This window comes from Oncorhynchus gorbuscha, linkage group LG10 (genome assembly GCF_021184085.1).
Source record: "Oncorhynchus gorbuscha isolate QuinsamMale2020 ecotype Even-year linkage group LG10, OgorEven_v1.0, whole genome shotgun sequence".
Classification (NCBI taxonomy): domain Eukaryota; kingdom Metazoa; phylum Chordata; class Actinopteri; order Salmoniformes; family Salmonidae; genus Oncorhynchus; species Oncorhynchus gorbuscha.
This window is the reverse complement of record NC_060182.1, coordinates 75,130,357-75,154,471: the sequence shown is the minus strand read 5'-3', so window position 1 is coordinate 75,154,471 and position 24,115 is coordinate 75,130,357. Positions and strand designations below refer to the sequence as shown.

The 24,115-nt window shown below is 42.0% G+C and overlaps 2 protein-coding genes and 1 long non-coding RNA gene across 3 annotated transcripts; 2 read left to right on the top strand and 1 right to left on the bottom strand.

The window, feature by feature from the left end:
- The first annotated feature begins 1,357 nt into the window (after window positions 1–1,357).
- LOC124045296 (transmembrane protein 151B-like) lies at window positions 1,358–5,028 on the top strand. The gene is made up of 2 exons (XM_046364591.1): window positions 1,358–1,747; window positions 2,244–5,028. Exons 1-2 carry the CDS (start codon window positions 1,670–1,672, stop codon window positions 3,666–3,668), a joined length of 1,503 nt encoding a protein of 500 aa, XP_046220547.1. The 5' UTR covers window positions 1,358–1,669; the 3' UTR covers window positions 3,669–5,028.
- Window positions 5,029–5,405: 377 nt separating this feature from the next.
- Window positions 5,406–7,119, top strand: LOC124045295. Its single transcript, XR_006840824.1, has 2 exons — window positions 5,406–5,688; window positions 6,439–7,119. It is a non-coding gene; the product is annotated as an uncharacterized LOC124045295 (long non-coding RNA).
- Window positions 7,120–8,869: 1,750 nt separating this feature from the next.
- On the bottom strand, window positions 8,870–13,785 carry bend3 (BEN domain containing 3). The gene is made up of 4 exons (XM_046367105.1): window positions 13,617–13,785; window positions 12,341–12,395; window positions 12,003–12,199; window positions 8,870–11,824 (listed from the first exon to the last, which is right to left on the bottom strand). Exons 2-4 carry the CDS (start codon window positions 12,390–12,392, stop codon window positions 9,587–9,589), a joined length of 2,487 nt encoding a protein of 828 aa, XP_046223061.1. The 5' UTR covers window positions 12,393–12,395; window positions 13,617–13,785; the 3' UTR covers window positions 8,870–9,586.
- Window positions 13,786–24,115: the final 10,330 nt, after the last annotated feature.

Here is a 24,115-nt window from a genome sequence, read left to right as displayed (position 1 = left end):
TGGACAATCAGAGCAGAAAACAAAACATAAAAAACTTAATTCCACTCGTAGTGACGAGGACAGACTGGAGACTCGACCATTAACTGTAGGTTGCCTCGGGAAGGCACCGACCGTAGCAGACTCAGACACCTGCTCACACGCAGCATCTGAGGGAAACAAGACACGACAGGGCGAGACAAAGACACAGCACGGCGAACAATATACAAGGATCTGACAGGACAGAAACGGAAAACAAGGGGAGAAATAGGGACTCTAATCAGAGGGCAAGATACGGAACAGGTGTGAAAAGACTAGATGATTGAGTAGGGGTATAGGAACAGCTGGGAGCAGGAACGGAACGATAGAGAGAAGAGAGAGAGGGAGGGAGAGAGAAAAAAAGGGAACGAACCTAATAAGACCAGCAGGGGGAAAACGAACAGAAGGGAAAGCAAAATGACAAGACAATATAAGACAAAACATGACAATTTCGGTCCGACTTTCTTTCGACAAACGAAGAACGCCGTTACAAGGACCTCAGACTGGGGCGAAGGTTCCCCTTCCAACAGGACAACGACCCTAAGCACATAGCCAAGGCAACGCAGGAGTGGCTTTGGGACAAGTCTCTGAATGTCCTTCAGTGGTCCAGCCAGAGCCCGGACTTGACGGTGCATCAACAAAGTACTGAGTAAAGGGTCTGAATACTTATGTAAATGTGATATTTCCGTTTTTTATTTTTAATACACTTGCGCAAAAAAATCAATAAACCTGTTTTGCCCTGTCATTATGGGGTATTGTGTGTCGATTGATGAGGGGGGATTTAAAAAAAAATCAGTTTTAGAATAAGGCTGCAACATATCAAAATGTGGAAAAAGTGAAGTGATCTGAATACTTTCCGAATGCACTGTACATGTGCATACGATGCCATCTGCTGTTTCATTTAGGCTTTGCATTTCAGAACAATATTTTAACTTGCACTCAAGACATCTCTTTTTCAACATAGCCAACATAACAATTTCACCATGTCTTGCCCATATAAGTAGCTATATGCTTTTGCCTTTTTGTTTTCTTACAATTTTTTTCTGTGTTTTGTTGTGTTTATGTATGTTATGTACATAGTATTATTAGTAGGCTAGTATTAATAGGCGTAATTAGAATTAGTAGTATTGTTATAGTCTTGTATTAGTCATGCTAATATTATTATTACTATTGGGTATTATTGTTAGGTTGTTATTCATATTCTACAAAGGCATTATAACAGGTGTATGAGCCGACCTTATATGTTCAGGTTGACTACAAAATGCTCAGTGGACAGTGTGACTTCAGCATACCGACAGGGTCATGTTCCTCAATCTGAGTGAGGGAGAATTCAAACACTATTCTAAATAGACTGATTCTCTTGCAAGTTGCCGCTGGCATAAATGTTTTCTTGTTTGCGTTATTTTTATCACAGCTCAGAATGGGTCATTTATTGGTCTGTTACCTGCATGATTTATTCGATGAAATGTTTGCCAGCAGATCTCTCGGCTGCTGCCTTGATGGGGTATAAAGGCTATGATTAGCAAATAAATCAAGATATTTGTGTGCAAATTAACAAAGGACACTGGATAGATACAAGCGACTATCTCAACGTCGGAGCAAGCAATTTAAGCGCAATTCGCAACTCCACGCCCTACTGCTAATCGGTACCACAATGTCCCCTCCAGCCTCCGCTGCGGCAGCGAGTGAGAGCAGTACAACCACCGTTTTCGAGGAAGACACCAGAGAAGAGGTACCACTCTCATATCATATTATGTTGCCATAAAATTGCCAGAAGCCTTGCTATAATAAAAAATGTTCATAACCTCAGGCATAAAGCATCCAACCCCTTCCATGTTTTTGGCTGAATGTCACAGATGTTGCATAGCCGACATTATTTGATATTCATGACTATCGATCAGGGGGTATGACAATTATTTAGATCATTTGATGTTGGTTAATAGTATTTGCAAGATAAATAGCTATTTACCAAGTATTTTCCTATTAAGAGTTGGTAGGCTATATGTTTCAATTGCCTATAGGTTTAGACTGATTAATGTAAGAGCTGAGCTACCTTGCTGTGCATCAAATAGGAGCTTCATAGAAGAAGGGGGGGAAACATATAGTTAACAAAACGTCAGAAGCCCCCAAAGGAATCAAATGTTGAATGGTTAGAATTTTGTAATGGTGTGTCCGTTTACATTAACCAACACTGTATCCACTCTTTTTTGCATGCTTTGAATTAACAGCAGAGGCCCTTGAAGCAATCCCTGAGCAAGTCCCTGTGTAGAGAGAGCTTCTGGAAATGCCTGCTGCTCTCCATGCTCATGTACGGCTGCATGGGAGCCATGGTGTGGTGTCATGTCACCAAGGTGACTCGCCTCACCTTTGACAGTGCCTTCAAAGGGAAGTCCATGATGTACCATGACAGCCCCTGTTCTGACGGATACATCTACATCCCTCTGGCCTTCCTGCTCATGCTCTACCTGGTCTACTTGGTGGAGTGCTGGCACTGCAATGCCAAGTGTGAGCTGCAGCATAAAATGGATGTAGAGGGCATTTATGAACGTATCCAAAGGATGCAGCAAGCAAAGCCCTGTATCTGGTGGAAGGCCATTAGCTACCATTATGTTAGACGGACTCGGCAGGTCACACGCTATCGTAATGGGGACGCCTACACCAGCACACAGGTCTACCACGAACGGGTCAACACCCACGTGGCTGAGGCTGATTATGACTATGGTCACTGTGGGATGAAGGACATCTCAAAACAACTGCTTGGTCTTGAGAAGGCCCCACTCACCAAACTGAGGTTCACCAAGTGCTTTAGTTTTGCTAATGTGGAGTCTGAGAACTCCTACCTCACCCAAAGAGCAAGGTTCTTCACTGACAATGAGGGGCTTGATGACTATATGGAGGCACGGGAGGGGATGCACCTGAAGGACATTAACTTAAAGGAGTGTGTGATTGTGTTTTCTGAACCTGACCACCACCCATGGTATGTGTCTCATCATGTGTTCTGGGCAGCATCCTTCCTCACCTTATCGTGGCCCCTGAGGGTTTTCACAGAGTACCGCACTGCCTACGTCCATTACCGTGTGGAGAAACTCTTCGGGGCGGATTACGTCCCTGTGACACCTCTCGATGAACGCCCTTACAGCCACCGGATCCCCCGGGTCAACACCATCGACAGCACAGAGCTGGAGTGGCACATCCGTTCTAACCAGCAGTTAGTGCCTAGCTACTCTGAGGCCGGACTCATGGAACTGGCCCAGTGCTCCTCTGGTGGCTTTGGCGGTTTAAGACAGAACTGTGAGCGCTGTCACCGGGCAATGAGCAGCTCCTCTGTTTTCTCCAGGAGTGCCCTCAGCATATGTACCGGCAGTAGCCCGCGGGTCGGCCGGGTGCCCTACAGTGGCAGCCGCTTCTCCTTGGGCCGGCGCTACGGATCGCGACGTAGCTGTTTCTGGAGGAGTAGAAGCAGTTTGGATGAGCAATTGAGTCCCAGTGAGAACACCCGCTGCCTTTCCGGGCGCCTAACCACTGACGACGAGGACCCCCCAGATTACCAAGATGCTCTCTGCTTCCCAGTGCTAATTTTTCACTGTAGTGAGAACTGCCACAATCATAGGTCCTTTCATAGGAATGGCTCCTGTGTGGAGACCTCTCTATGACAATGCAATGTATTCACAGATAGCATGACTTTGTGTGTGAACAAAGATGTTTGCCCCGTGTGACACTAACAACTACAGAAAACCTCATGGCATAAGATTGTTAATGGGATTGGATAGATGTAAATCTTAGGTGCATATTCCCTCAATACCTTTTAACTAGTGATCACTAGGGGTTACATTTAGGCAGTGACAACACTAAAATATGGAGATGTTACCAAAAAAGAAATGTACACATTCAATGCAGTCAAGTAATTTTTTTTGTAAACTTTAGGCATAAGCCAAGGCCGGTGGGGATGAATGCTGGAGTCTATGTTCTATATACGTTAATAAGTGTATTGAGTATAATTGTATTTGCATTCATTTCATAAATACTTTCATAAAGTCTTCCTCTTAATTATGAAATAACAATACACATTTATTCAACACATCAGTTGAGAGAAGTTTTTAAAATGAAAGTAATCTGGAAAAAATGACTTCACCATTCTCTCATAATTGGAACCAACATGTTGAGATAACTGCCAAATGAAAACAAACATCAATGGCACCGTTTCTATGACTTCCTTTTGTTTGTATCAGTTCTATTTGAACACTATATGATAGTCACATAGGATATTGAAATGTAACATTGCTTACTTAATCTGCAAGTGGTGCCCCAACACCTTTTTAACAAAGGCACCTGCAAGTTATACAACTACACTTTTCAGAGGGGTTTTGGTTTCCCCATTGGTTTAATAATATGAAGCACATGAGACATACTTTCATATAAGAGTTAGAACATGGCTCAAATTCTTTCCAACAACTCACAAATATCTGTTAATAATCACTTAAGGTCACACTAGACATGATGAATTGTAGCTGTAAATGTTGAATTGTATATGAATGTTAATGTATATTTATTCTCAAACTTTGTAGCAAGTATGTGTTTAAATTGACAAATATATTAACATGTCTGGAAAATAGATAAAATATGACAGTGATGGGAAAAGTAATTCCATAGTCTTGTGCAATGCAAATGAGATATTGCAACAAAATAATCACAAATAATAAATACACTGTCATCAGTTTGTGAGGCACATTGTATCCTTTGAATGATTGAAAAAATAAACCTCCCACTGGGCACAGACATCAATTCAATATCTATTCCACGTTGGTTACACGTCATTTCATTGAGATGACTTGGAAACAATGTTGATTCAACCAGTGTGTGCCCAGTGGAGTACTGATCACAAACCAACATTTAGGTTCAAAAATATATATATATATTTAAAAAAGAGCATGAACAAATACTGATTAAAGTTTTTGATTGAAATTTTGGAAAATATTCATTTAAATGTTATGGAAAAAACAAGAATGTCGCCCATACGCCTCTGATTTATTTGTGTAGTTTTCATGAGGTGTAAATACACCTGTACTAGGCTACACTCTCTTTCCAATAAAAAGCAACATACTGATACTCTTGCTTGTGCATATTGTATGTGCTTGATAATTGGTAGGATATGATGATAATGGTGCACATTTTCCATCTTTTTTTGCCTTCACATTAATTTTCACCGTTTACAGGTCAGACTTTTAATTTGAAGGATCATCAAACTTGACGCGGAAGTGATTTGACTGTTGCGAGCATAACATGGATCAAGTCGGAGATACTTTTGAGGAAATTGGCACTCCACTGACAACGCCCATAGTCAATGTTGCCCATGCGTGGTCAATGGGCACGGTGCATTCTGGGCTGGGCTATTCTGGACAAGGAAAACTCTCTTTTAAGGAGTGAATGGGAGACAATTGAGTGCGAGCTCAAAAACCGAAATTAGCATGATTTCGTGAACAAGAATATCTTCAGATATGTGAGATAATTAACTTGTTCACTGTAATATCGTATAGCTTAGAAATAGACACATTGCGTACTTTCGAGGAAAATAGGCAGGTTTCTCGACCCATACCCTGACTTTGAGAAGGGATTGCGTGATGGCTGATGAAGAGCGAGGCCCAACTCTGCGGGAAATCTGTCTCCCTCCAGCAGGTGGCGTTTTTTCGTTGTTTTGCCCACCAAGTTTTTGTATGGACGTCAATGTGTATCGAATTTGGTCAACAACAAAACATTTATGGCTTATTTGCTACGTGAGATTTATATAATCGAATATATGTTTCGTAATGCTTAAGGTGTCTGGAGTGTTCTGATATAATTAGGATATGTGAAATGTCGGCAACTTTTAGAAAAAAACAATATTGGAGTTGTCTCGATAATGTCTATGGATATTCATGATAGTAGGATAGCCTCTCCATTGAATACAGGTGGTTGCCTTCAACAAGCCTCATAGAATATTCAAAAAGGATTACAATAATGAGATGTATCCACCAATATAAAATAAAAAGGATTAGGGGGGAGCTAGACAGCCAGTCATGACGCTTTGTGGACAATGACTCCTATGTCTAGGGCGGAGAGATGTATCTTGTCAGTACATCCATAATCTTTGGTGACGATTAGTTCAGCAACAGCGTGACGCAGCATGGCAACACGATTGGTCGACAGACTGCTGGGTGGGGCCATTCATTAGCCAGTTAACGTGCTCTCATGGCCACACCCCCACTGTAATGTGAGCTCCATTAGCATTACCATAGAGTGGACCACCAACATAACTGTTAACAATGTTTCCCATCTATGACATTACATGTATATAGTTCTTGATTTCCCAAAGGCTTGTTCTACCAGAAAATCACAATCGACTGCCATTTGTAACTTTATTGTGTTGTAAATGTCTACTTTTTCAAGGAGCTACAGCATGCAGGGATTGTTTGTACAGGCACTTGCCCTGAGACAGTTGCTAAGGTGGAGTACCCACAAGCTGCTGAACCCTGGACACAGACTTTTACTGGACACTACACACTCGCCAGCTGTGTTCCTCCATGACCATTGGGACACAAAAGCTCCCTACACGCTGGAGTTCAGCTAAGACCTGGTCAGGTCTTCATCAAGTGAGGTTCAAACGCGGCAAAAAAGGAGGCGCCAAGGCTGTACAGGATGAGGAGGAAGATGATGGAAAGGATCCTGAGCACAGTGACTATGAGGATGAACCTGAGGATGACTCCCCAGTGTACCCAAAGACTACAAAGACATGGAGAAATATGTGCAGTCCTTTCATTATGTTATCATGAAAGTTGGCCTTGATATAGCACGCAAGTGGGTGGTTACAGAGTTATGTCTTTAGATTTTCAATGGGATGCACTCAAGGAGAAAAACAATGGGTAATGGTATCAGTATTTGGCATCAATATCTGCAACAATTTGAGGGGATCCATATGGGTCGAATTTGAGCACCTCTCCTTAAAGCTTGGTCATTCAGGTCTTGAAATCACATTTACAATTTTGCTCACGGGTGAATGAAGAGATGAGGTCAAATGAATTGATTGATATGGAATAGAATTGCCCTACTATTTAAAAGGCTCTAGGACTACCTGCAGTGGGTAACTGATTTTTTTGTCTTTATTTCTGCAAAGTGGAGGATGAATTCTATGGCAACAAGCTTCGGCTAAATGGACAGAAACTCATCAACAAAAGTAAATTGGGGAGTTACTTTTGTGCCGAGTAATGACTTATATAATAGACATATTTCTGCCAACCTTCAACATCTTACAAGACTGTAAGGACCCAAATCCATCCCCCGTGCACTGAAGTGGTAGAGCAGTCCAATCAACACCCCACCATGCTCAAGTCTTAAGTTTCCTTCACTGTACTGATCTTTGGTTCTCTCTTCAGGTTAAAGTTGTAGACACCTTGGACCTGGTATTATCAGAGAAAGAAACGGACACTGTCACACTTTTGAGAGTCATCATTAATAAGGAATTGGGCAAATCCAAGGGTGGAGACCAGTACAACGTTGTTCTGAGGCCCTGGAAAAACTTAACTTCCAAAGCAGGATGCCTTCAAACAATGAGTTTTTTCAGCGGACAATACTGACTATACTTCTTGCCATTGACAAGGGAATTTTAATATCTACATTTTTGCATGATGTTACATCAAAGTGAATGGTTCAGTTTTTACAGTAGTCCTCTTGGTACAGTTGAAGTTGGAAGTTTACATACACCTTAGCCAAATACATTTAAACTCAGTTTTTCACAATTCCTGACATTTAATTCAGCTTTAATTTATTTTATCACATTCCCAATGGATCAGAAGTTTACATACACTCAATTAGTATTTAGTAGCATTGCCTTTAAAATGGTTTAACTTGGGTCAAACCTAGCCTTCCACAAGCTTCCCACAATAAGTTGGGTGAATTTTGGCCCATTTCTCCTGACCAGAGCTGGTGTAACTGAGTCGGGTTTGTTGGCCTTAATCACACATGCTTTTTCAGTTCTGCCCACAAATTTTCTATAGGATTGAGATCAGGGCTTTGTGATGGCCACTCCAATATCTTGACTTTGTTGTTCTTAAAGCTTGGTTACAAATGGGTCTTCCAAATGGACAATGACCACAAGGATACTTCCAAAGTTGTGGCAAAATGGTTTAACTTCCTGACTGCTGTCTTGAGATGTTGCTTCAATATATCCACATAATTTCCTTCTTCATGATACCATCTATTTTGTGAAGTGCACCAGTCCCTCCTGCAGCAAAGCACCCTCACGACATGATGCTGCCACCCCCGTGCTTCACGGTTGGGATGGTGTTCTTCGGCTTGCAAGCCTCCCTTTTTCCGCCAAACATAACGATGGTCTTTATGGCCAAACAATTGTATTTTTGTTTCATCAGACCAGAGGACATTTCTCCAGAAAGTATGATCTTTGTCCCCATGCACAGTTGCAAACCGTAGTCTGACTTTTTTTATGGTGGTTTTAGAGCAGTGGCTTGTTCCTTGCTGAGCGGCCTTTCAGGTTATGTCGATATAGGACTCGTTTTACTGTGGATATAGATACTTTTGTACCTGTTTCCTCCAGCATCTTCACAAGGTCCTTTGCTGTTGATCTGGGATTGATTTGTAGTTTTCACACCAAAGTACGTTCATCTCTAGGAGACAGAATGTGTCTCCTTCCTGAACGCTATGACGGCTGCGTGGTCTCACAGTGTTTATACTTGCGTGCTATTGTTTGTACAGATGAATGTGGTACCTTCATGCATTTGGAAATTGTTCCCTGGATGAACCAGACTTTTTAGATTTTTTTTCCTGAGGTCTTGCTGATTTCTTTTGATTTTCCCATGATGAGTTTTAATGGCTTGAACCTAAGTGTATGTAAACTTCCGACTTCAACTGTACGTGTCATCAATGGCTTATCTGGTTTCAAATGGCCGTGACACTATTTTGAATGAACTGTCTCCAAGTCATTCTACATAATTAAGCAATGGATAGTCATGGCTTGAATCAGATGCAAAGAAAATGTGTGGGATAAGTATTTAATTAGCTAAATGCTAATAAAGTGAAATGCTAAATTCAACAGATTTTATTACAAATGGGTTAACATGACCTGTTGCTATAGTTTAATACAGATTTATAGTACAAACTTCTATAAGAAGGTATAACATAACATTTTATAAAAGACCAGTGGAGCCATACTGCTACAACATGTGCGATGGAACAAAATAATATCACAATTTCTATCCATATTTGACTGATCTAATGTCTTTGTACTATATACATGTTTATTGTTTTTAAGGCTACAACAGCTTATCTACAGGGTAAGTTAGATGAGCTATTACAGTATTGTTTTTGTACATGGAAACAGTCTATCATCATGATATTGTCTATGAAAAACGACTAATGCTGTAGTTCAATATTACAAATACATCCATTAAGTACTAATGAAAAGCCTTTAAGAGTTGGCCTTATCCTACACAGGACTGTGTGCAAAGGCTTCACTATGCTATTCAGCTTATGTACTTGTGTAAATATTTAGAATTAAAAAATTAAGTGTTGCTTTCAGCTTTGACTAGGACACAGTATTTGATCTCTTGGCCTTCTTCAGTATGTCACACTTCTTACGGTTGGGCCGCCGGCATCGCTCATCTATGCTTGGCACGCATTCGTAATGCCAGACCTCCTCCATCTTCTCAACTGGGTACACGGCCTCTACATAGTGGCGGATGAGCCTGAGACGTACAGGATCCAGCTGCTTCTTATTGCAGGCGCCCGAGTGGTTATACTGAAGTCGCAGGTTCTCCTGAGTAAAGAGCTCAGGAAAGAGGCGCACCAGTAGACGGGCAGAAAAGTTTCCAACAGAAAGGCTCTGCTGGACAATCTCCCGTACTTCAGCGTCGGAGAGCCAGTAGACCGAAGGCACCTGGAAGTCCGGGATCGACACCGTCAATTTCTCCAGGGGGATCTTGCAGAAGTCTTTACTACTTTTTTCAGGCGGTAGTGGAGGAATCTCGAAGTCCTTCAGGCGCTCTGTGTTGAGCTGGTTCACTTGGCAAGCAGCCACAAAGTCCACAGGCTCTTGCTCCAACTCAGGAGCATAGACTTTGCGTTGCTGCTGGTACGACCGCCGTTGTTCCGTGTCTCGTCGCCTGCACCGCTCGTCCAGTTTACCCACAAATTCTAGGGTCCACACTCTGTCATTCTTGGCCCGTGGATATAAGAGCTGTACGTAATGGCGAATAAGGTCAACCCGCACAGGATCAAGCTGTTTCTTCCCGAGTGAGCCACTACAGTTGTAATGCTTCCGTGCGTTGTCGTAGGTGAAGAGCTCAGGGAACATAAGTACCAACAGGCGAGAGGCAAAGTTCCCAATTGACAAGCTACAGTCATAGTTGTTCCTCAGCTGCTCCCTGGAGAGCAGATACTCTTGAGGCACACTGAAATCCGGTGGGGGCATCTCAAGTTGTTCAAAATCGACTGGCACAAGCAAGGACTTTTTTGACCTACGACCTGGTCTCTCGTAGTCACACAAGTCACTGATCTTGATGATAGAGACATCGTCAGGGAGGCTTGTGGAGTCATAGCTTTCATCGTTCATGTTCTCAGGATCGCTTCCATTGCCGTTACTGTGAGAACCCTCTATTGCGTCTTCTATGCGCTGCACACACACCTGCAACCAACTATCCTCTGGGACATCAGGAAAATTTGCTTCCATGTATTTACGGATAATTTCTATCCTGTCAGAGTCCAAGATCATCTTTCCCACACTACCTTCTGGAAATCTCCCCTCCTCAAAAACCTCAGGGAAAAGTCGGTTTACAAGAAACATAAAGTCTTCAGGGGAAGAAAGCTCATCAAGATCCTCTCGGACCTCCTGAGTGTCAAACACAAGGTCTGGCACTACTTTGTTGTTGTTGGTGTGGTCACCATTGGAATCTAAGTCAAGGTACACTTCTTGCCCCTCCTCATTTATAAAATGGCAGGGCTGGTTCTGCTCAGCTTTGAAACCAAAGCTTGTAATAATCTGTTTCCCACATGACTGTTGCCCACTCTCCATATCCTTCTGGGCCCAGAAGCGGTTAAAGAAGTCATTCATCTGTAATAGGCATTCATCCTGCCAAATATTGTTGTTCTTAACCAGAGGATAACACACCTCCACATAGTTGCGTATTAGCTGCAGATGTAAGGAATCCAACGTTCTCTTGTTGGCGATGCAACCACGAGTGCACTCCTTGGCTTTAAGAAGTTCTGGGAAGAGGTGTACCAGCAATCGACAACCCAACTCGCCAGCATTTGATGTCTGTTCCATCAGCTGACTCAGTTCCTCACTTGTCAACAGGTATTCTGGCGGAGGATGGAACTCAGTCACCAGCTCAGATGGTTTGATCTGTTTCTTGATGCGAGTGACCTCTAGGGAAAGTAGATCAACCTTGCTGTGCAGTTGGGTCATGCTTGAGTTGAGCGTATTGAGGATGAAAAACATCTTCTCAATGAGGGAGTATAGATTAGAGTCTGTTGAAGCCATGGACCCTGCTGCCCCCAGGGCAGAGAGGGGTTCACTTCGGCTGTGCTCCCCTGTATTGACCAGTTGAGGAGATAAGAGGCTGCTGTAGCTTAGCCGCACTCCTCCCTCATGCTGAGCATGCTGGTCAAGGCTTGATGTGAGCTTCTTCTCTGTGATTCTGTGAGAGATGCTGTAGAGAGGCTTCCTGTAAGAGGCTATAGTCTTCTCCTGGTCTCCAGATGACAGGCAAAGGGGTTGAGGCCTCGTGGACTCTTCAGACAATCTCCTCAGTAAGCGTTGCCCGGCCTACACAGAGACAACAAAAGTATTATCCATTTCTTATCTCAGGTGTATTTTCTAAGTCATATAAGAACTAGAATAAAAATGCTAAATAAATAGATGGACAAATGTCATCACATAAACAGGCCTATTTAGAAAGTTCAGTAAGGCATGAGGTATACATTATGCCATTTCATTAATTTACCTCACTAGAGACCCTGACTCTCTTGCTGCTGGTAGACTGGCCCACTTCAGAATTGTGAGCGTCACAGGCCATGTCCATAACAGTACGTTTGCTGTTGGCCTCACTAGTTCCAAGAGACCATCTTCGTGGTCCCTCAGTTGTCTCACTAATAGCACAGTCATCCGTCTCCAACTTGATGTCTTGAATGGGTTCTCTCTCTGCAGAAAAACATTTAAAATCAATGTTATGTTATTTACAAGTTAATTTGATTTTCCCACTTTAGGTGTTGATAAATCCAAACCGTTTCAAAGTGGATAGTTGCATTATCACAGTGTAATTACATTTTTTTATAGACTTACCTCGCTCAAGCTTTTCTCCATCCGAGTTTTCCCCATGGTCAAAGGAATTCATATCCTATAGTGAAAAAATATGATGAAAATAAATCAAACCTGTAACATCTGTTTATTCGCTTAAGAATTAAAATGTCACTGCACTGTTAAGTAATCTTGACTAAATAGACCCATTACATTAATTCCATTGTCCAAATTGTGCTATATTGTTAGACTTAATCTTTCATAAGATATTTCAAAATTATTAAAAGTCCCATTCTATATTCAACAACATAACTGTGAGTGTTGTTCCATAGAAAGCAAAGCCTATGATGTTATTATTGTCGTAATCAAACAGGCCCTTGTTCACTTGCAAGTTCACTTTGTCTACTTCACCTGCTTGAACATGTTCATAGGCAATTAGGCCTATATGATGTCATACTGAACCCTGATCAGCTGCTTGGGAGCATGTTTACTAATCGAAAATGTTGGATTACATTCCAGCTACATTCATTTGACAAATAAATATAATACACTTGTGCTCTGCTGTTTAACTGCTAACAGTGGGTGACTTGTGTTCTCGTAGTGATGCAAGAGGACTCAACGTCTGTAACTAGAGGCTTTATGACTTCTCACTCGCCCCCTTTTACTTCTGTTTCTGTCCCATCCACTTCCTCATTCTTCCACTAGAAGCCCATGAACCAAAACATGAGTACACAGAGAGAGGAAGAGGCGAAACGAGAGGATGTACTCCGCCCAAGATCTGTCCACGTGAGATAAGCCCCTTTTTGTACGTCGGTCTTTGAGTGTTTAATAACGTGATGCTTATTGAATCGAATATAATGTTTAGGCTGTTACAAATACAATGATATAAGTGGATGCACGTGGCATTCGACAACTTTGAGAAAACGCACTTAGTTGTGCCTGACGTTCACACGCATATCTGCCCTCACACTGGCTAGAATGGACCCACCTGATCTCCCTTGCCTTCAATCATTAAGGACATGTTTTTCCATTGTTAGAGCGGTCACTCGGCTATCTTGCCAATATAATAGATACTCTTTGGACTACACACACAGCTGTGTCATACTTTTCACGCTGTCAACTTGAGTCTTTCGTGGCAATTAAAAATGCAATGAGATTTATTTGAAAACACAGCAAATGTATATTTCTACTTCGCATTAAAGCTAGCTAATCATTGTTTTTAGGGATTCTTCTTTAGTGACGAGGCAGTGTATATCCTCGGACGAGTTTTTCCCACTCGTCTTCGTGGAATTGTCTCAAAAACGCAGATGCTCGAGCTCACCTTTACGATTTCATGGAGTCCTTTGCAGTAATTGAAGGTTGGGTTAACATATTTGCCGAGAATGTCGTGGGAATTTCACACACGGATAACTGTTGTTCGTGTTTCTCCTCTTTTTTCTTCTCTGTGCCGTCTCGCGTGACGTGATTGGGCGCGCGCCTGCTGTGTCATTTCCGCACAGCTGTGGATGTGTTTTGTGTGGCCGTGGGCCTTGTGCATGATGACAACCGAGATAAACGATGACCCAAATTGCGCGAAAATGCAATGAATCGAAAGGTAAATTAGCTATATTATTTGTGGCTAATTTGCGAATCCCCATATGAGACTTGATAGCCTTTGCAGGCTATTTCACGTGAGCTGGCCTACAGGCAGAATACGGCCTAACAGCAGATTTTCTCTGCATTTCAACAGGTAGCTGCAATTAATAGCGCTATCTGAAGATGTGCAGTACCTTCGCAGAGTGGGCCACGAACGAATAGTAAACCATGGAGAAAATGAATCCAGTGTCATTTTCACCTGTACAAAGTGAATTCTAGTGTTCACTTACATTCCATGATATTACATAGCCTACCTAAACATTTGTGATGGAAGACTTTATAAACAATGTATCCAATGACAATGAAAACATCGATCAAAGTTATTTATTAACTCCGTCCTTTAATTAATACACATTTCAATCAATTGACAACCCTTTTTAGCTCCACTTGCAACTTGAACATAAAAAGTAACATTACTATGGTATATGTCTCCCTCCTGTGTTTTCAAATGGAATTGCATTTACAACCGGGTGGCGGTGAATAAATGGCATTTTGGCCCACTACTATAAGGCTAAGTCAGATTCCCAGATAAAAATAAGTACATCGTATTTCTCACAATTAAAACGCCTTCAATCCAACATCATCCCATTTTATCAGTGGTGTAAAAAGTACTCAATTGTCATACTTGAGTAAAAGTAATACCTTAATAGAAAATGACAAGTAAAAGTGTCACCCAGTACAATACTACTTGAGTAAAAGTCTAAAAGTATTTGGTTTAAATATACTTAAGTATCAAAAGCACACTAGACATGCACACATAATTTGAGTCTGCCAGATCAGAAGCAGTAGGGATGACCAGGGATGTTCCCTTGATAAGTGTGTGAATTGGACCATTTTCCTGTCAAAATGTAACGAGTACTTTTGGGTGTCAGGGAAAATGTATGGAGTAAAAATCACATTATTTTCTTCAGGAATGTAGTAAAAGTAAAAGTTGGCATAAATGTAAATAGTAAAGTACAGATACCCCAAAAACTACTTAAATGTCAGCATCCAAAAACACAAATCCAGTTTTGTAAGGGGTTAAATGTATGTGTGAGGATTAGAGGCTTTCTAACATTTTATGTAGACAAAGGTATCTGCTATTCTACCCTTTTAAATTATTATTTTTTTTACCTTTATTTAACCAGGCAAGTCAGTTAAGAACACATTCTTATTTTCAATGACGGCCTGGGAACAGTGGGTTAACTGCCTGTTCAGGGGCAGAACGACAGATTTGTACCTTGTCAGCTCGGGAGTTTGAACTCACAACCTTCCGGTTACTAGTCCAACGCTCTAACCACTAGGCTACGCTGTCGCCCCAAATGATTATATGCAGAATTCAATTATATTTTTTTATATGACTAAAGACTTGCTAAAGTGTCAAAATTCATCAATATGCCAAGTCCCTCTGTGCCCCTCTACAACTTCTAGGAAGATTTTAACCCACTTAACCCCAACATTTATCCAAGTTTTAGGTATTTTGTGCAAGGTATTTTGTTGCTTTGACAGTCATTTCTGAAGAATACTCATTATTTAATGTGATTAGTGAGTCATTTACATATGTCCCTATATTTAAGGTCAACCCTGTTATGTGGGTTGGACTGAATATGGTGAAACTATTACTTTTAAAATATGTTTTTCAAAAGAAACTGTCAAATCAGTCAAATAGTCCAATCATAATGTAAAGCAGGAGAGCTGGTCCTACTCTTTTCTGGTGTTGTGGTGGAAAACAGAGGGTCTAGCATTATACATCAACCATGTCAACCCATAGATAGGCAGACTAGAAATGTTTTAACAATTGCATTTGTTTTGTGAGGCTTGCATCCAATTGCCCCTCCCTGTTGCATACAACAAGCTTCCATTCCCCCTGTCACAAGAGGATTTATGGCTGATTTAAGATGAAATCGTCAACCCTGTTTTGGTCAACCCTGCTGCTTTATTTGTATTTATTAGTGATACCCATTAGCCACTGTCAAGACAGAAGCTACTCTTCCTGGAGTCCAAACACATTAAGGCACTTACATCACACATAAAACATCACTACATACAGTGCCTTGCGAAAGTATTCGGCCCCCTTGAACTTTGCGACCACTTTGCGAACATAAAGATATAAAACTGTAATTTTTTTGTGAAGAATCAACAACAAGTGGGACACAATCATGAAGTGGAACGACATTTATTGGATATTTCAAACTTTTTTAACAAATCAAAAACTGAAAAATTAGGCGTGCAAAATTATTCAGCCCCTTTACTTTCAGTGCAGCAAACTCTCTCCAGAAGTTCAGTGAGGATCTCTGAATGATCCAATGTTGACCTAAATGACTAATGATGATAAATACAATCCACCTGTGTGTAATCAAGTCTCCGTATAAATGCACCTGCACTGTGATAGTCTCAGAGGTCCGTTAAAAGCGCAGAGAGCATCATGAAGAACAAGGAACACACCAGGCAGGTCCGAGATACTGTTGTGAAGAAGTTTAAAGCCGGATTTGGATACAAAAAGATTTCCCAAGCTTTAAACATCCCAAGGAGCACTGTGCAAGCAATACTATTGAAATGGAAGGAGTATCAGACCACTGCAAATCTACCAAGACCTGGCCATCCCTCTAAACTTTCAGCTCATACAAGGAGAAGACTGATCAGAGATGCAGCCAAGAGGCCCATGATCACTCTGGATGAACTGCAGAGATCTACAGCTGAGGTGGGAGACTCTGTCCATAGGACAACAATCAGTTGTATATTGCACAAATCTGGCCTTTATGGAAGAGTGGCAAGAAGAAAGCCATTTCTTAAAGATATCCATAAAAAGTGTTGTTTAAAGTTTGCCACAAGCCACCTGGGAGACACACCAAACATGTGGAAGAAGGTGCTCTGGTCAGATGAGACCAAAATTGAACTTTTGGCAACAATGCAAAACGTTATGTTTGGCGTAAAAGCAACACAGCTCATCACCCTGAACACACCATCCCCACTGTCAAACATGGTGGTGGCAGCATCATGGTTTGGGCCTGCTTTTCTTCAGCAGGGACAGGGAAGATGGTTAAAATTGATGGGAAGATGGATGGAGCCAAATACAGGACCATTCTGGAAGAAAACCTGATGGAGTCTGCAAAAGACCTGAGACTGGGACGGAGATTTGTCTTCCAACAAGACAATGATCCAAAACATAAAGCAAAATCTACAATGGAATGGTCAAAAAATAAACATATCCAGGTGTTAGAATGGCCAAGTCAAAGTCCAGACCTGAATCCAATCGAGAATCTGTGGAAAGAACTGAAAACTGCTGTTCACAAATGCTCTCCATCCAACCTCACTGAGCTCGAGCTGTTTTGCAAGGAGGAATGGGAAACAAATTCAGTCTCTCGTGGTGCAAAACTGATAGAGACATACCCCAAGCGACTTACAGCTGTAATCGCAGCAAAAGGTGGCGCTACAAAGTATTAACTTAAGGGGGCTGAATAATTTTGCATGCCCAATTTTTCAGTTTTTGATTTGTTAAAAAAGTTTGAAATATCCAATAAATGTCGTTCCACTTCATGATCGTGTCCCACTTGTTGTTGATTCTTCACAAAAAAATACAGTTTTATATCTTTATGTTTGAAGCCTGAAATGTGGCAAAAGGTCGCAAAGTTCAAGGGGGCCGGATACTTTCGCAAGGCACTGTATCTACAATACAAAATGTATAATACCACCAAACAACAATATTACAATGTACATGTGGGTAGGTCCATCAGCTGTTATCTCAATATCAAATTATTTCTATGTAACAATTAAGTACCTTTTAAAATGTTAAATTAAAATGATAAAAATTATACTTAGCAAAGGACAATTTCTCAAGCAAGAATTTTGCTAGAACTGTCTGGAGTTGTCTGAGTCGGGAGGAACATTTTTAGAATTGGCTGTTATTGGCAGAGAGGTTTGGAACTCTCTTGCTTATTGGTCTTTTAACTAAACTGAACAAAAATATAAACGAAACATGCAACAAATTCAATATTTTACTGAGTTACAGTTCATACAAGGAAATCAGTCAATTGAAATAATTTCATTAGTCTCTAATCTATGGATTTCATATGACTGGACAGGGTCGCAGCCATAGGTGGGCATCGGCCCACCCACTGCAGAGCCAGGCCAATCAGAGTGTAAAAAAGCTGTCCTGCTCCTCTCCTCGTTACCTAACCTCCCCTCACAGTCCCTTCATTTTCCCTTAAGTCCCGTTAGTTTGGCTGCTCAGGCTAACTACAGTTGAAGTCAGAAATGTACATACACCTTAGCCAAATACATTTAAACTCAGTTTTTCACAATTCCTGACATTTAATCCTAGTAAAAATTCCCTGTCTTAGGTCAGTTAGGATCACCACTTTATTTTAAGAATGTGAAATGTCAGAATAATAGTAGAGAGAATGATTTATTTCAGCTTTTGGTAGCATTGCCTTTAAAAAGTTTCACTTGGGTCAAACATTTAAGGTAGCCTTCCACAAGCTTCCCACAATACGTTGGGTGAATTTTGGCCCATTCCTCCTGACAGAGCTGGTGTAACTGAGTCATGTTTGTAGGCTTCCTTGCTCGCACACACTTTTTCAGTTCTGCACACACATTTTCTATAGATTTGAGGTCAGGGCTTTGTGATGGCCACTCCAATACCTTGAATTTGTTGTCCTTAAGCCATTTTGCCAACTTTGGAAGTATGCTTGGAGTCATTGTCCATTTGGAAGACCCATTTGCGACCAAGCTTTAACTTCCCGCTTCAATATATCCACTTCATTTTCCTTCCTCATGCTGCCATCTATTTTGGGAAGTGTGCAGTTGCAAACCGTTGTCTGGCTTTTTTATGGCGGTTTTGGAGAGGTGGCTTTTTTCTTGCTGAGCGGCCTTTCAGGTTATGTTGATATAGAACCCGTTTTACTGTGGATATAGATACTTTTGTACCCGTTTCCTCCAGCATCTTCACAAGGTACTATGCTCTTGTTCTGGGATTGATTTGCCCTTTTCGCACCAGTACATTCATCTCTAGGAGACAGAACGCGTCTCCTTCCTGAGAGGTATGACTGCTGCGTGGTCCCATGGTGTTTATACTTGCGTACTATTGTTTATACAGATGAATGTGGTACGTTCTTGCGTTTGGGAATTGCTCCCAAGGATGAACCAGACTTGTGGAGGTCTACAATTGTTTTCTGAGGTCTAGGCTGATTTCTTTTGATTTTCCCATGATGTCAAGCAAAGAGGCACTGAGTTTGAAGGTAGGCCTTGAAATACATACACAGGTACACCTCCAATTGACTCAAATGATGTCAATTAGCCTATCAGAAGATTCTAAAGCCATGACATCATTTTCTGGAATTTTCCAAGCTGTTTAAAGGCACAGTCAACTTAGTGTATGTAAACTTCTGACCCACTGGAATTGTGATACAGTGAATTATAAGTGAAATAATCTGTCTGTAAACAATTGTTGGAAATTACTTTTGTCATGCACAAAGTAGATGTCCTAACCGACTTGCCAAAACTATAGTTTGTTAACAAGAAATTTGTGGAGTGGTTGAAAAACGAGTTTTAATGACTCCAACCTTAGTGTACGTAAACTTCCGACTTAAACTGTAAGTTATCCCTCACCCATCATAGCTCTGCCATTCCCAACGAATCAGAGAGCTTGGAAATGCGCATCTGGACACTATACCCGCCCATTCAGGTCAGAGTGTTATCGACATCCGAAGGGAGAAGACCCATGTTCCTAAGGAAGATGAGTTGCAAGGCCCTACACACCTCTCTCATCTAAGAGACTACCAGCCCTGCTACAGGCCTCCTCAGTGGTCAGGGAGTGACCACACCCTCTGGGAGCTGATGAGAGAATATGAGTACCTGCATCACGAGCAGCAGGAGAGTCACCACCGCGGAGCACCAGCGCTACTCTCCTGACCACCACCGCTCTTGACCTCCCTGGCTAGAGCCATCATAGCCGCCACGGGAGCGCTATCGCTGCCGGTCCTCCCAGAGTCGGCCCGGCTACTCCCCTGAGAGACACTACTCCTGGCCCTCCCGACTTGAGTGTTCTCCACCTCCATGTGACCATTGGTCGTATTTGCCAGATCGTCGGGAGTGCTTCCAGCTGCTGTCTCGACCGATGTCCCTCTTGGCCTCCCCAACCAGAGGCACAGAATCGTCGGAACCGGCCTAGTTCCCTAGTTCCCAAGCAGATGAAGACAACTCCAGAGTGCACAGTCCATGACACCGAGGTCTGCACCCTCCTCAGCCAGCTCCTTGACCAGCCACAGTTAAGGAGACTTGCTCCAGTCGTGGAGCCACAGCCAGCCGCTGCCATGGGGCCTGTTCTGGTTGTGGAGTCGTCCTCTCCTCCCAATGGGGATCCGTGCTTCTACATCTGCATTGCTTACTGTTTGGGGTTTTAGCCTGGATTTCTGTATAGCACTTTGTGACATTGGCTGATGTAAAAAGGGCTTCATAAATACATTTGATTGATTGATCCCCTGATAGTTGAAGCAGACGCTCCGGTGACCACAACACACACACAGCTGTTTCCATTTGAAGATTCCAAGTCATTCAGATTACCAAAATCATATAAACATCTTCAAATGGAAACAGCTGTGTCTGCGTGTGTGTGTGCATGTAGTGGTGACCAAGTGTTCAGTATGGGCCTCAACATCATGTTCTAACCACACAGTACTATAGACGACAGAACCTGTAACGGCGTTTGTCTGTTGAAAGAAGAGAGTCGGACCGAAATGCAGCGTGTAGGTTACTCATGACTTTAATGAAAGAAAATACGCGGTACATGAAATAACTGAAACTAAATACAAAAACAACAGAACGGAACGTGAAACTAATTACAGCCTATCTGGTGACTACAACACAGAGACTGGTACAAACACCCACAAAATACAAAGCGAACTCAGGCTACCTAAATACGGTTCCCAATCCGAGACAACGAGAATCACCAGACTCCAATTGAGAACCGCCTCAGGCAGCCAAGCCTAACTAGACACACCCCTAATCATACACAATCCCAATGCTAATAAAACCCCAATACGAAACACAACATATAAACCCATGTCACACCCTGGCCTACCCAAACATATAACAAAAACACAAAATACAATGACCAAGGCGTGACAGAACCAAACCAATCAGTTATAAGTATGTAGCGGGTGAAGGGCATTCATAGCCGACCGCTCAGACGGGTGAGGCATACCAGTCAACCGTTTTTACGTGGTCATTCTAGACAGATTTAGTGACCAATAGTTTACACAGAGTGAGTTTTTACCCACAAAAGGGCTTTATTACAGACAGAAATACTCCTCAGTTTCATCAGCTGTCTGCGTGGCTGGTCACAGACGATCCCCGCAGGTGAAGAAGCCGGATGTGGAGGTCCTGGGCTGGCGTGGTTACACATGGTCTGCGGTTTTTAGTCCGGTTGGACGTAATGCCAAATTTTCTAAAACATTCAATTTTCTGGCAACTGCTCTGATGGACATTTCTGCAGTCAGCATTACAATTGCACGCTCCCTCAACTTGAAACATCTGTGGCATTGTGTTGTGTCACAAAACTACACTTTTTAGAGTAGCCTTTCATTGACCCTAGCACAAGGTGCACCTATGTAATTAATGGTCGTGCTGTTTAATCAGCTTCTTGATATGCAACACCTGTCAGGTGGATGGATTATCTTGGCAAAGGAGAAATGCTCACTAACAGGGATGTGCACAAAAATTGAGAGAAATATTTTTGTGCGTATGGAACATTTCTAGGATCTTTTATTTCAGCTCATGAAACGTGTTGCGTTTATATTCTTGTTCAGTATAATTGTCACATGGAAGGCCAAAACTCCATCCCATTAAAACAGGTTGAAATATCAGGCTGTCTTTTCAAACAGCTCTTACACTAATAGGGCATTATCATCATTTTCACAATGTCACAGTATTATTTCAACCTCATATTGTGGAAATAAATATAACACAGGAAATTACGTTTTTGACTGCACTGGGCCTTTAATAGACACTTACTATAGTAAAACAAAAATTACCTCATGAGATGGGAAAACATTATGACAGAATTGTTTAATCATGTGAAATCATAAAGGCACCGAATTGGTGGGAGACCCATGAACTGCCCTTAAAAAGGCGATACAAAAAGAGGATATAATAACCTTTGGCTCCTGGATTGTTCTTTTGCCAAAAAGGGTCCCCTAAATAAACAGGAATAATTGTCCATAAATTACCATATTGGACAGGTTCCAAATCCCAGACCCAAATTCCATGGCATTACAAACGGATTCTGCAAATTAACAAAAGATATTTCAGTGCCATCACAATGTAGGGAGCACAACTTGACCTTATTCTGTCGAGGACATACTGTATCATATCTAACATCCACGCACACCAGTTAGTACCCAATGTTCTAGCACTGACTGGTCACAAATGTGTCCATGTAGGGCTGATATAACAAGACAATGCGCTGCAGCTGAGACGGTGCGACAGTCATTATTTGTGTAATGAGCTGTCTCAGTGGCAGTGTGTGGCGTGGCAGTCTGATCTGTCAGCCAATGAAGTGCGAGACCTGTGCTGGAAAGTCGGAGGTCACTGAAGCAAAGGCTTGCACCAAAGGGGCTGGGATTCAGCACTTAACACTTTGAAGTGCTCGTTAAAATGTCATTTTTGGACAATATGCTCGTTTCTGTTGAAGAGAGAACAGCATATTGTTCCTAATGCACTGAGTGGTTTCATCCATCACGGTCAGCCATGTGATGGTATTAACAGGTGTTCGCGGAAAGGTAATTTGTGAAAAGACTAATTGAAACTCTATCATGGCACTATTATTGATTAGAGATCTTTCAAATTCACACAAAATACACTAAACAAAAATATGAACGCAACATGTAAAGTGTTAGTCCCATGTTTCATGAGATGAAATAAAAGATCCCTGAAATGTTCCATAGACCACAAGTACTCACGTCTTCTTTTGAGTGTCATGTAGAGATTATGCCCTCTTAAAAAATCTTTAACTAGGCAAGTCAGTTAAGAACAAATTCTTATTTACAATGACGGCCTGCCCCTGAACGACAGATTTTTACCTTGTCAGCTGGAGGATTCGATCTAGCAACCTTTGGGTTACAGACCCAATGCTCTAACCACAAGGCTCCCTGCCGCCCCTTGAAGACACTCGTTGAAGTCTGAAGTCTCTGTTTTGTGAACTTTGAAGTGGCATTGTCCTCTGTCTGTAAGAGCATGATGTGGGGATGCTGTAATGGAATCTGTTTTGCTGTGCTGGCTGGCTCTCCACTGCGCCCCATCTGTAATTACACCACACAGACACCCACTCACAGGGGGTAGCTGCTGCCTGCTGCCCCCTCCAATGTTATTTGTGTAAACTCAGCCATCTTGTCAACCTAGCAGTCTGGGTGCGACGGATAGCAAACCACAAAAATCATCTCTATGAGCAATAACAGTGTTGGGTTGCAGATGTATGATACTGTACATGGAGCGGTCACTCTGTATGGAGACTTCTAAACTGCAACCTTCCTTCCTCCCTCCCTGCCTTGAAGTGTTAGGACCAAATTTTAAAGAGATCCACACCTGTAATTCTGGGCCTGTAGCAAGGATCTCAAGAAAGACCGGTAAATGTTCTCAGGAAAAAAAAATCGCAGTTAAGAAAAACTTTTATTTTAGTTATTTGAAGGCCCAAATCGGTTTCCCTCTAGTCTCCTCTTTATGTTTGGTCCCTTTAACATCCTATTTTTTTCCTCCTGTCTGCTCACGGCATGGATTAATATTACATCAATGGCCAGAGGCTTGCTCTTGTACACAATGTTCCTACTAAATGGAGGCAACACTGCAGCTAACCTAACAGAGCCAAAAACATAGGAGTGGACTCAAACTACTACCCACATCCCATCGACTGAAATGCACATTTTTATTTAAATGCCCTCTGCATTACTGGATCAGCCTCGCAGTCCTAGTCTTTTCCCCTTCCTCTGTACCACATGCCCTTCAGGCCAGGCCGCATGTAACAGACAGACACTGATGGTAGTGGTGACTCTTCTCCACCAATGTTCCCTCTATTTTTTGGCACTGAGCAAATTTCAGATCTGTTGAGTGCAAACTTGAATCTTGTGAAATTTCTATGCAACTTCCGGTGCGTGTTTATTGTACCCGCTTTAATTTACTGTTTTAGGCTACTGTGGCTATTTGATACTGTGGCTA

Coding starts and splice junctions, on each gene's coding strand:
- LOC124045296 (XM_046364591.1), top strand. CDS start 1,670: ATGTCCCCTCCAGCCTCCGCTGCGGCAGCGAGTGAGAGCAGTACAACC. Junction 1,748..2,243: donor AGGAAGACACCAGAGAAGAG/GTACCACTCTCA, acceptor TTGAATTAACAG/CAGAGGCCCTTGAAGCAATC.
- bend3 (XM_046367105.1), bottom strand. CDS start 12,392: ATGAATTCCTTTGACCATGGGGAAAACTCGGATGGAGAAAAGCTTGAG. Junction 12,200..12,340: donor TGGAGAAAAGCTTGAGCGAG/GTAAGTCTATAA, acceptor GTTTTTCTGCAG/AGAGAGAACCCATTCAAGAC. Junction 11,825..12,002: donor GAGTCAGGGTCTCTAGTGAG/GTAAATTAATGA, acceptor GTCTCTGTGTAG/GCCGGGCAACGCTTACTGAG.